Source organism: Poromitra crassiceps (assembly GCF_964638095.1).
Source record: "Poromitra crassiceps genome assembly, chromosome: 15".
NCBI classification, from domain to species: Eukaryota; Metazoa; Chordata; class Actinopteri; order Beryciformes; family Melamphaidae; genus Poromitra; species Poromitra crassiceps.
In genome coordinates this window covers 2,248,276-2,261,909 of record NC_139634.1, presented here as the reverse complement: position 1 = coordinate 2,261,909, position 13,634 = coordinate 2,248,276, and the positions used below count along the sequence as shown (strand labels likewise).

The 13,634-nt window shown below is 43.2% G+C and overlaps 1 protein-coding gene across 1 annotated transcript; it reads right to left on the bottom strand.

Moving 5' to 3' along the window:
- Positions 1 to 1,486: 1,486 nt before the first annotated feature.
- On the bottom strand, positions 1,487 to 12,521 carry LOC310790810 (E3 ubiquitin-protein ligase RNF4-like; the record flags this gene model as incomplete). The annotated part of the gene is made up of 4 exons (XM_083652522.1): positions 1,487 to 2,480; positions 7,224 to 7,275; positions 9,977 to 10,103; positions 12,404 to 12,521. The coding sequence occupies 4 exons, from the start codon at positions 12,519 to 12,521 to the stop codon at positions 2,331 to 2,333; spliced, it is 447 nt and encodes a 148-aa protein (XP_083508648.1). The 3' UTR covers positions 1,487 to 2,330.
- Between the last annotated feature and the right edge of the window lie 1,113 nt (positions 12,522 to 13,634).

Genomic DNA, 13,634 nt, shown 5'->3' with positions numbered 1-13,634 from the left:
TTTTAGCCGAATTATACATTCATGAAATTAAAATTCTTGAAGAAGTTACCATCTTATTAACCCCAACAAACAGATCTAGTATAATCTTCAAACACTTACATTTAAGAAGCTGCAATAAATTAATAATAATAATAATAATAATGATAATACACTTTCCAATGGGGGTTATTTCCCCGCTGATTCACATGACCCAGTAGAACAAGGCTAGCAAGTTAATATATCAACATGCATCACTGAATAATATTGCAAAATCTAATATTCAACTTCATATCACTAGAAACTACTAGAATCTTTTCACAGCCAATCGTTGACTGCTGTAGCGTAGACTCACTATGACATACTATTACTATGGAGAGAAAAACAAGGATTGCCTGTAGTATTAACAGTTTAACTAATCATCTGTGTTTATGTATAGTTGTAACAGTTTTAAATAGCCTAGACAGGTTTAATTAAAAAAAATTTTTTTTAAATGGCTGTGACTTTCTAGACATAAGTTCTGATATAGTTTTAATATTTCACTGTGCTGATATGTGACTATACATGACCTTCACCTTTGCTCCTCCTTGTTATCATGTAATGTTGTCATATTGAAGCCACGCCCCCCACATCATGATGACTGATATCAGACCGGCTGATAGAAGTTTCTGGAGTTTACATCAGATTGTGTCGAGCTGTTCGGCCAATCACTCAGCAGCAGCCCATGGGTCAGCTGACGGTGACTCATCTCATCTCTGCCCTGTGATCACATGACTCACCATCACATGAAGGGTGTTTGTTTCTGCTCCAAACTGCTGAGTCATGCTGCCTCACAGTCTCAAAGTTAAGACAGCAAAGCATCGAAATAACTCAATACAAGCAGAACACCTCTCTCCTGTTTTTAGACTGAATGGTGTCACACAATCTGCATGTTCTACCAAGTGAGCTAAATGTTCAGTTCCAAGTCAAAGCCACACACGAGATCTCACAGGCAAACAGCATAGGGCTGGGCTATATGGGCAAAATCAAACGTCACAATATTTTTGACCAACTAGGCCAAAATCGATATAGATATTGTAACAATATTGTAGGGCCCCCTGACTGTTGGTGCTTTCGCAAAATAGTTTAGCACACAAGATGTTTTGATAAATAAGCATCAGTAATGTGTATACAATCAAGTGGGTAAAGGCACATATTAGAACAGCTAGAACAGTCTGGTAAATTCAGAAAATGACATCATTGCACTGTAATGCAGCCTTTAAAACCAGGGAAAGATAACAATATATGCCATATCACCATATGACATTACCATATCCAAAATCTAAGATGGTATCTAGTTCATATCATGATACCGATGGAATATTTGCCAAGGCCTTTGTTCAGGATCAAATGGAAATAAATCAGTTAGGAAGTGAGTTTGCCTTTGCCTAATCATTAACAAAGGGTAGAACTTAATAAAACAATACAATACCAGAATCGGATTTACTGCCAGGTAGACTTACACAGACAATCAGAATCAGAAAACTTTATTGATCAAAAATAAATATATAATAATAATCAAGCAAATGAATCAAAATTAGAGAAAACTTTGTAAGCTGCTATGTTCCCCGCATACGCATCAGATAACAACTTTTAATGGATCAGAAAGAAAAATCTATCAGTTACAGTTGAAAAGCATTTAAACAAGAGGCACAATAAATGTTTCCTCCCACAGAACATGTTTTGTATTTCTTCTCTAGAAAGAACAGTAGAGACAAATCCAACAAATACAGACGCTTTGTGAACTCAAGAAAACTGTCTTGTAATAACACTGAACTGGACCAGAGAGATGTTGCAAAAAAATAATAATAATTAAATAATCAACATTTGAACTCAGAAGAGCAACTTCTTCTCCGGTCGTTGACAAAACTCGCCGACCATTTCCACCGTGTCAGCAGCTGCCCAAACCTTTAAACAGAGGGGCGCTCGGCTGGCCGCGGACATTTGAACATTTGAAAAGGAGTCCAGTGGAGTTGAGCTCAGATGTAGATGGGGTGGTCCTGAGTGCAGTGGAGTTGAGCTCAGATGTAGATGGGGTGGTCCTGATTCCAGTGGAGTTGAGCTCAGATGTAGATGGGGTGGTCCTGATTCCAGTGGAGTTGAGCTCAGATGTAGATGGGGTGGTCCTGAGTGCAGTGGAGTTGAGCTCAGATGTAGATGGGGTGGTCCTGATTCCAGTGGAGTTGAGCTCAGATGTAGATGGGGTGGTCCTGAGTGCAGTGGAGTTGAGCTCAGATGTAGATGGGGTGGTACTGATTCCAGTGGAGTTGAGCTCAGATGTAGATGGGGTGGTCCTGAGTCCAGCGGAGTTGAGCTCAGATGTAGATGGGGTGGTACTGGCGGGGCGTGAGTTTTTTGCGGCAGGTCGGACAGGTGTGTGACCGGGCCAGAGAGTCTCTGATGCACTGGCTGCAGAAGAGGTGCCCACATTTAGTAGAAACCACCAGCCTGCCGGTGTCCATGATCTGAGGACAGACAGGAGGACGACACGTCACACATCTGCTATGCTAACCCCATACAACACATGTGCTATGCTAACCCCATACAACACATGTGCTATGCTAACCCCATACAACACATGTGCTATGCTAACCCCATACAACACATCTGCTATGTTAACTCCATACAACACATCTGCTATGCTAACCCCATACAACACATGTGCTATGCTAACCCCATACAACACATGTGCTATGCTAACACCATACAACACATGTGCTATGCTAACCCCATACAACACATGTGCTATGCTAACCCCATACAACACATGTGCTATGCTAACCCCATACAACACATCTGCTAACCCCATACAACACATGTGCTATGCTAACCCCATACAACACATGTGCTATGCTAACCCCATACAACACATGTGCTATGCTAACCCCATACAACACATCTGCTATGCTAACCCCATACAACACATCTGCTATGCTAACCCCATACAACACATCTGCTAACCCCATACAACACATCTGCTATGCTAACCCCATACAACACATGTGCTATGGTAACCCCATACAACACATCTGCTATGCTAACCCCATACAACACATGTGCTATGCTAACCCCATACAACACATCTGCTATGTTAACTCCATACAACACATCTGCTATGCTAACCCCATACAACACATGTGCTATGCTAACCCCATACAACACATGTGCTATGCTAACCCCATACAACACATGTGATATGATAACCCCATACAACACATCTGCTATGATAACCCCATACAACACATGTGCTATGCTAACCCCATACAACACATCTGCTAACCCCATACAACACATCTGCTATGCTAACCCCATACAACACATCTGCTATGCTAACCCCATACAACACATCTGCTAACCCCATACAACACATCTGCTATGCTAACCCCATACAACACATCTGCTATGCTAACACCATACAACACATGTGCTATGCTAACCCCATACAACACATCTGCTATGCTAACACCATACAACACATCTGCTATGCTAACACCATACAACACATCTGCTAACCCCATACAACACATCTGCTATGCTAACCCCATACAACACATCTGCTATGCTAACACCATACAACACATCTGCTAACCCCATACAACACATCTGCTATGCTAACCCCATACAACACATCTGCTATGCTAACACCATACAACACATGTGCTATGCTAACCCCATACAACACATGTGCTATGCTAACACCATACAACACATGTGCTATGCTAACCCCATACAACACATGTGCTATGCTAACCCCATACAACACATCTGCTATGCTAACCCCATACAACACATGTGCTATGCTAACCCCATACAACACATCTGCTATGCTAACACCATACAACACATGTGCTATGCTAACACCATACAACACATGTGCTATGCTAACCCCATACAACACATCTGCTATGCTAACGCCATACAACACATGTGCTATGCTAACCCCATACAACACATGTGCTATGCTAACACCATACAACACATATGCTATGCTAACACCATACAACACATGCTATGCTAACACCATACAACACATATGCTATGCTAACACCATACAACACATATGCTATGCTAACACCATACAACACATGTGCTATGCTAACACCATACAACACATGTGCTATGCTAACCCCATACAACACATCTGCTAACCCTATACAACACATCTGCTATGCTAACCCCATACAACACATGTGCTATGCTAACACCATACAACACATGTGCTATGCTAACCCCATACAACACATCTGCTAACCCCATACAACACATCTGCTATGCTAACCCCATACAACACATATGCTAACACCATACAACACATCTGCTATGCTAACCCCATACAACACATATGCTAACACCATACAACACATGTGCTATGCTAACCCCATACAACACATCTGCTAACCCCATACAACACATCTGCTATGCTAACCCCATACAACACATATGCTAACACCATACAACACATGTGCTATGCTAACACCATACAACACATCTGCTATGCTAACCCCATACAACACATATGCTAACACCATACAACACATGTGCTATGCTAACACCATACAACACATATGCTATGCTAACACCATACAGTAGCCGTGTTTCCATTTCATTGTCAAGCGGATTTTAAGTGAACTGTTGAAATGTTGCAAAAAGCGGGGCGGAGAGAAAAAGTGAATTAGGTGCGGTTCCATCAGCTGGTTTGGAGCGAATACATTAGGCTAGCGTAATGCATAACTTGGTCAGGACAGGAGATGGTGGTATACTATAGAGGCTATGTTACGCATGGTTAAGTAGAGGTTGCGAACTGGGGGTTTTTTTGGGGGGGGGGGGGTCAAAGTTGCCTTGGCCATCTACAAATGAAAATGGAGAGAGGTCTTTGAGAATTATGTTCAGTTGGGCAAGTTGTAATTGTTCTTTCATGTCAGCTACAGCTAGTATTGGCTTTTTCGAAAAATGCAAAAACCACCTTCAAATCTGTTTGTGAAATTTTGGATTTCTTATTTTATTTTGCAGTTAACTTTTTCTAATATGATACTTCAAAATGTGCATAAAAATATGTTTATGGAACAAATAAAACTACTACATTTTTAAAGCTCGATTTCTAGGGTGGAGAGTCTAGTCTAGAGTAACTACCTTTTCTAGGGGTGCACCGATCGATCGGCACGCAATCTGTATCGGCCGATTTTGACCTCAAATATGTGATCTGCTGATTGCAGATATTACTTTATTGTCGCGATTGCATAGCCGATCATGCTGCACGTGAGAAACATGAGGCAGCCCATTTTCATGTCTTCAATGTCTATCGTTTAACTTTCATATTGTGCTCTAACGTTTATATCATTGTGTTGCAAAGCACACGCTTTGCTTTCGTCAGTGTACTCACCTCCACACACCACACCAGACTGTCAACACACCCCTTGCGTCTTTGAATCACACAAATCAGCTGGTGATTAGAGCAGACTCGGCAGAGAGAAGTTACCTCCAGTCCTCCCGCCTACCGAGGCATTTGCATGCTGTTAAGTCCGTGTTTGATCCATATGTGCGTGTATCCTCGTAACGTTAATAGCGCCGGTTAGCTTTAGCAGCTTTAGCTTAATCGATAAAATAGTTTACTTGGGTCGAAGTTATTTTTCTTCTGTAACAGGGAAATCCCAGAAAATTGAGTATTTTTGTGGAGTGAACTGAACTGCATTGAACTGGTAACATGGAAATCCCGAAGTGGAACGATTTTTGTTCTTTTATAAACTGAACTGAGGGAACTGGACTGAACTACGAGCCATTTAGTTCAACATGTCTTGTGCCCCAATTATCTCACACACAAAAAATCATGTTGGCGGTTTCCTTTAGCCTACAAAATATAAAATATTGATGTAGAAAAAAAAAGAAAATGTGCTGCACTTTCAATTTGATGCATGAAATGTAGGCCTATATGTAAAATGGAAACTGTTCTATAATAGACTGCTATAGCTGCTTACAAAATAAATAAATATATATATATATATATATCGTGATCGGTGATCGGTGGATGATCGGTTGGGCAGATATTTCTCATAGCTGATCGGCAATCGGTGGCAAAAAATGTGATCGGTGCACCCCTAACCTTTTCCACTTAACTCACCCTTGTCCTCTTCTCCCTATACTACTTCTTCCCTACATTCTGTAAAACCTGATCGGTTCCTCCTCCTCCCTACTTATCAATCCTACATCTCCCACCACTTATAAAGCCTCAGCCAGGAATCACTAATGACATCACAATTGCTCAAGTGACATCACTGATGACATCATAATTCAGCGATGTATTACATCACTTTCGTCACAAATCATGACTGCCACTGCCACAGACAGCCCACTTAGGTCGCTTTCACATATAAGCTGGTGGACTCGGTGTGATTCGGGGGGGGTGAAGTTGCAACATTGTTGCGATTTTCATTTGGTCTGGTTCACTTTTACACAGCAACTTGTCACAAGCAGCAAACTTTCTGAACAATGTCACATGGTGGAAACAGTCACTCGTCTATTGGATAGAATAGAGAAGGGAAATCTCTCCTCCTGAGCAGGCTTCTTGCCTGGCTGAGGGCTGACGACCTGAGGGCAACACCACCTGCGATATCGGGATTTCTGGTTTTACTTTGGTGTTACTATCAAATAAATATTTGACAAGAATGTGCCCAATATGAGCAGCAGAAGAGGCAGCGAGCTGTTGAACATTTCATTCTGCAGATGAGACGAGTAGCCTACATACCGAAGGAGAAAGCTGTTGAGAAACGATGTGTTGTTATAACGTACGTCATGCGGCGCGCAGGTACTGTAGTACACGTGTGTGCACCACAGTGTTTGTTTTACTCCCTTCTACGTTCTACTGTCTTCTACTCATGATGCACTGCATGAGTGCATCAGATGCAAGCGGACCAGAGTTCACTTGTTTGTTCCGCCCCAGCGTTCGTTTGCGCTTTCACACCACCCCAAACGAAGTGCACTATCCGAGGAAACAAACTCTGGCGTGTTTAAAGCGGACCAAACAGCTTATATGTGAAAGCGACCTTAGCCAATTTTAACTAATAGATCATGGATAGGATTAGGCGGTACAAAAGTTTTAGAATAGCCATTTTTAGCCGCGGGCGGCAGTCTCGGTTTTTGAGGATTAACAGCTTGTAGATAGAATATTAACAGGTTATAGTTATAATAGCTTAGCAGGATTTCTCAGTACTCACCTCAGTGTAAAGGTCCATACACACCGGACAGCTGATCGCCCCTGGTGTCGCCCTGGAAAACACACTCTAGTTAATAGTAGTGAACTCGAGTGTTTTGTTTTTAGATTATTTTTGGGGGCATTTGCTTTTATTAGACAGGACAGTTAGGCACACAGGGAAAGTGTTTATTAGACAGGACAGTTAGGCACACAGGGAAAGTGTTTATTAGACAGGACAGTAGGCACACAGGGAAGGTGGGGAGAGAGGGGATGACATGCGGCAAAGGAACTCGGGTCAGATTTGAACCCGCGTCGGCCGCGCGAAGGACAGAGCCTCCATGGTACACATGCTACCAGGTGAGCCACTGAACTCTACTGCTAGCCGGCACTAAACATGATATTCAGCCCTACTAGATGCCAGCAAACCACTACTATATATCTAGCGAGACAGGCGAGCGATGCTGTTCTGAGCAGGCAAGGAAGCCACGCCCCCTCTGTGTGTTGTGAAACGCGAGGCAAGGAAGCCACGCCCCCTCTGTGTGTTGTGGTCGCCCAACCCCTAGTTGGAAGACGTGCCATAGACCAGTTTTTCCCAAAACTTTCTTTTTAAAAATGAGAAAAAAACATTGTGACCCAATTCACAATAGGCCTCGTCTAAATGAATGTTGCCGACCATTTTTACTGCCATTTCTGCGTCACCATCTTGAATAGGTAAACCAGCCATTTCGAAGAGATATACGTTTGATAAATAATAATTTTGTTTTATGCGTTATTGAAACACACATTTTATAAATGAGCCCAATAAATGCATTTAGGCGGCATTAACAGACTCAAATGTTTTCCTCTAATCAGTAAAAACTAATAAAGTAAAACTCATTTTAAATAAAAGACTGTAGAAGAAATTCTGTACATTTATTAGGCAACCCAAATAAAATCTCCTGCGACCCACCTGTGGGTCCTGACCCAGTATTTGGGAAACACTGCCATAGACTAGGGCATTCATGACTAGTGAATTTTACTAGTCGACTAGTCGTCCCTAAAGGTAGTCGACTAGTCGTTTTTTTTTTTTTTTTAATCTTTAACTCATTGAATGCCATGGACGTCCTTCGACGTCCAATTAAATAGTGACGTAGAGTGCCACGGACGTCCTTCGACGTCCAATGCGTTTTTTGACGGTGGGACGTCGATCAAAGCCTTCCGCAGCTCCTGTACAACTATAGTAGCTATTGGAGGTGTATAACCTATTTTACGGACTCATTAGGTGGCGACAGTGCTTGCTCGGTGCAGTCCAGATTAGAGACAGGTCCGAGAAACAGCCTAAAAGCCGTGGATCAAAGACAAACCGATGCATGCTCCCAGAGCCATTTGCTCTGTCGCGGGAGCTGACATTGGCTCCGAACAGGAGTCAATCCGCGCTCACAACTGAGCCCCTCTGTCCCTGTCTGTCTGTCTGTCTGTCTGTATAGTTTCTCCACCCGATTAGCAGCCAGGAAAGCAGCCCCTGACGCCAAACCATTCAGCAATCCGGGTTGGCTCTTCCCTGCTGTGGCGCTGAGAGCCGACAGCAGCACACAAACGCAGCACTCCGAAAATATAATGGTTGCGTGAGGCTGTGTGCAGTGTGGGGAGGAGTTTACGGGGGGAGGGGGGGAGGGGGGTGGTGCACGCAGGGCATCACACAACAACTACGTCACTACATCAGAAAATATTATCTTCAGACTCAGTGAATGTGCTTGAAATGCTGCATTTCACAAAAGGCGGATTATCTCAGCTAATAATTTGAAAAGCCTGAAAACGCTGAAAACAACCTATCTTCTCCGGCTCATAACTAAAGAACGGAAAATGGTATCAATAAACTTTTTTTTGCTGATGATACAATAGAGCCAGCTCGTTCTTGTGCGTGTTCGGTGTTTACATAGTAATATCACACAATATTCTGTGGGCCTCGAGAAATCACTGAAAACGCTCTGAAAACTCTGGCACTGGGAGCATCCGTTCTCCAAAAGTGGCTGGCACTCAATGAGTTAAGAAAGAACATGAGGTATTTACACGACATACATGGACTATCATATCCCATATCCCATATCCCCCACAAAGAACATCAAAACACAACAAAACAAAACAAGAAAACTGCATAAGATACACAATAATCCAAGAACAAACAAGACTATTGGACAAATAACCAAACAAAAACAATGCATTCAGCTCCTATCCTGATAAGCCTAATGACACTGGGGTAAAAAGTTCTTAAAGTCAAACTCTGTATGTGGTTGCCATATTTTGGGGATGTCTAAGAATCTGCCTTTGCTCTTGTAGTAAATGTTATCCAATGTATGGTAGCTTGAGAGTTCATTCCACCAGTGAACTACAGCTGGGGGATTGGATGCTTTCCAATTTAAAGCTATGCATTTGTTCTTGGATTATTGTGTATCTTATGCAGTTTTCTTGTTTTGTTGTGTTTTGATGTTCTTTGTGGGGGATATGGGATATGATAGTCCATGTATGTCGTGTAAATACCTCATGTTCTTTCTTAAAAAAAACAAAAAAACAAAAAACGACTAGTCGACTACTAAGCACAGTGTCGACTAGTGGTTTTACTAGTCGGCTAGTCTGTGAATGCCCTACCATAGACTGTATTTGTTTTGTGTCTGATGCTGCTGCTCTAGTACGACATCTAGTGGGCTAAAAATAATCTCACATATGAGTTGACTCTACTGACACATGAGTGAAGAACACAAGCATGGAGAGTGCAGAGTGGTGTTCAAGCTGTGGTACCTGGCCTGACTGCTGGCCTCCAGTGAAGACATGGCCGCAGTGTTGAAGACAGCGGGGAACTCCTCCTCTTCATCACTGCTCACAAGATAACTCTCTCTGCTCTGAGCACCTGAAGGAGGAGCGTTGACTTTAGCAACAGAGATGGAGAGCAAGAGATTCAGGACAGGAAGAGATGATGAGATTAATGTCGGTGAGACAGCACCCATGCAACGTGCAGCTGTGGTTCAAACTGGGTTTCTCCACATTTAAAGACCCTGGAAACAGAAATCGACAAAAACCTTCTAACCGTGTAATTTAGGGTCTTATGCGAGTAATTATAAGCCTCAAGAGGTTTGAGACATTAGTTTCAACACAAATCCTAAATATCGCCATTTCATTATTTACAATTTTTCTGGAGGCGGGTTTGAATTGGGCGGTGCTGAACCCCTTTAAACTCCCCGCCTGTTGAAGTCACTAGTAGGCAGAGCCAATCAAGTAGCTTGCAGTTGTCCGTTCAACAAAACCTTTGCGCCCCCGCAGACGGTCCTCACCACCAGGGAGACACATTGCATTTCTTTAAATGCGTGTTTCAAAAGTCTGTACATGAAACACATTATGCTCATGTTTTTGCATATCTGCTGTGGGCTATTTAAGATTTATTTTACATTTATAAAACAGTCAGACGAGTCTCTGAGCGAGCCCATTCCACTTTCACTTTCTCTGAGCGGGTCTCAGCAGAGCCAGAGAGACCGTGAGAGAAATGAAACGTACGCTACACTGACCCGGGTTTTGCGGTCTTCCTCGCTCGTGATTCAGCATTTTTCACGGCATTTTGGGCGAGAGAGAGCGAGCGCCTTCAGACCGAGGCAGAGGCAGAGAGAGAGAGAGAGAGAGAGAGAGAGAGAGGGAGAGAGACGAAGAAACCGAGTGAGCCATCCTATTAGGGGTGTCACGATACACTCAGTTCACGATACGATACAGGGTTCACGATAATGATACAATATTTTATTTTTTTGCAATCGATTTGTAAGTTGAGGGGGCATCCTCCACACTAATTTGAGTAATTTCACCATTTTCATCCTCCGTGTCTGTAACGTCCCTCGTCTGTTCAAACAAAGCAATGAAAAGGAGAGCGAGCATGCAATCAGATGCAGATCAGTGCCACCATGTTCAGCTTCTTTTTCTCACGATATGAGATTTCATCTCAACGATACATATTGTCACGTTTTGATATCGCGATATATTGTGGGACGATATATTGTGACATCCCTACATCCTATAATATGAGACGACACATCTCTCTCTGTGCTGTGCATGCTGCTGCGCTGCGGAAGGGCTCTAAACTCGTGGGTCCAAAACGTTGCTATTTTACAATTGTCTGTGTGAGACTGTTGCCTAAAGTCTAAAGACAGCCATGGCAGCTCTCTGTCTCTCTCCCCCTCTCTCACACACGCGTACGCTACCGTCGCCTATCACAATCCAGACATGTCGAGATAGAGAGAGAGAGAGAGAGAGAGAGAGAACGTGGGGTGGCAGACTAAAGGCCGTTTCACACCGGTGCGGATTTTCGCGCGAATATTCGGCACGGAGATTTGCAACAAAATGTTTGAATGAGTTGCAATTGAACCTTGCACACCGAGGTGGAACATTCGTGCGGGGGTTTATTTTTCCGGGCGGACTTTGACTTCCGTGGATTTTCGGATGCGGCAAGATACGTTTGATCAATGAAATCCTTTATTTACAACTGACGTCACATGGTGTGATGGTGTGAATCAGATTGGCTATATAATTACACAGTATGGAGCTGCGCTGCTGTTTGGCATGGTGATGATTCAATTTGTGTTCATAGCCTACTGTCATCCCCAAAAGAGCCTCAAATTGCTCAACTCCCGTTCTGAAATACTGCCTGAAGCGACTGTGATACAGGCGCTCCTCGACCAGCTGATGAAACTCGCCATGTTCTGTGCGCCTCTCTAAAATTGGGTGAACCCAGAACCTTCTTTTCCTCTTTCTCGTTTGTTTTCTCAGCAAAATGAGGAGCAGGTCGTCATCACTGCTACTACTACTGCTTGACTCCATTGTGGTCTCTGCTCACTGTTTTTCCGCAGACGCAAAATGAACGTGGGAATGCAAATAATTCGCACCCGGACCTGTGTGTATAGTTTGCAATGCGGAAAATCCGCACAAAATTTCGCATCGCATTTCGCAACGCATTCCGCACCAGTGTGAAATGGCCTTAAAACATCACAGTGAGTGTGTGTGTGTGTGTGAGCGTCTGTGCGCTCCGCTCCTCCTCCTCTTTGTCTCACTCTGCTGTGTAAAATTAAGTGAGTAATACAACTTATTTAATTTAATTTAATTATTGAAATGGCTCGGAGCTATTCATAAAACAAAAAGCCCGGCCCCAGCCCGTATTGGCCAGGCCCGGGGCCCGCGAGGAAAGGGTACCCTCGGGCTTGCAGCTCTCTACCTCCACCCCACCTCTCCCCCAACACCACACCTGCGATTTGGGAGACGTTTCAATGGACACGCCTAGACAATCCACCAGGGAGCATGAGGGGATCATTCTGCCTAGTTTCTCCATGACTTTCAAACCTAAATTGATCAACTTTGCATCATCGTTCAAATTTGGCTGGTGGCTTATTAACATATGTTCCTGTGGTGTGATGAACTCAAAATGTATATTTATTTTTGGTTTCCAGGGTCTTTAAAAAAAAATCCATACTTTTTCCGGGCCTTGATTTGTTTTGAAGATGTTGTCTGGTGTTCAATATGATTTAGGGAGATAGACATAGATCGTGCCCCTGCTATCTAGGTTATATATCACTGTATAGTGACATGTTCTTCACAGCCACAAAATCAGAATATGTGAGATGATTGGCAGGGGTCCTACACGGTTTCCATTTTAAAAGTCTTTTGGAATTCTTGTCTGGATGTGATTTTGGTGCAGACCCTACGTTCTTGACTGGATGTGATTTTGGTGCAGACCCTATGCCTATGTTCTTGACTGGATGTGGTTTTGGTGCAGACCCTATGTTCTTGACTGGATGTGGTTTTGGTGCAGACCCTATGTTCTTGACTGGATGTGATTTTGGTGCAGACCCTATGTTCTTGACTGGATGTGATTTTGGTGCAGACCCTATGTTCTTGACTGGATGTGATTTTGGTGCAGACCCTATGTTCTTGACTGGATGTGATTTTGGTGCAGCCCCTATGTTCTTGACTGGATGTGATTTTGGTGCAGCCCCTATGTTCTTGACTGGATGTGATTTTGGTGCAGACCCTATGTTCATCACTGGATGTGATTTTGGTGCAGACCCTATGTTCTTGACTGGATGTGATTTTGATGCAGACCCTATGTTCTTGACTGGATGTGATTTTGGTGCAGACCCTATGTTCTTGACTGGATGTGATCTTGGTGCAGACCCTATGTTCTTGACTGCATGTGATTTTGATGCAGACCCTATGTTCTTGACTGGATGTGATTTTGGTGCAGACCCTATGTTCTTGACTGGATGTGATTTGACCCTATGTTCTTGACTGGATGTGATTTTGGTGCAGACCCTATGTTCTTGACTGGGTGTGATTTTGGTGCAGACCCTATGTTCTTGACTGGATGTGATTTTGGTGCAGACCCTATGTTCTTGACTGGATGTGATTTTGGTGCAGACCCTATGTT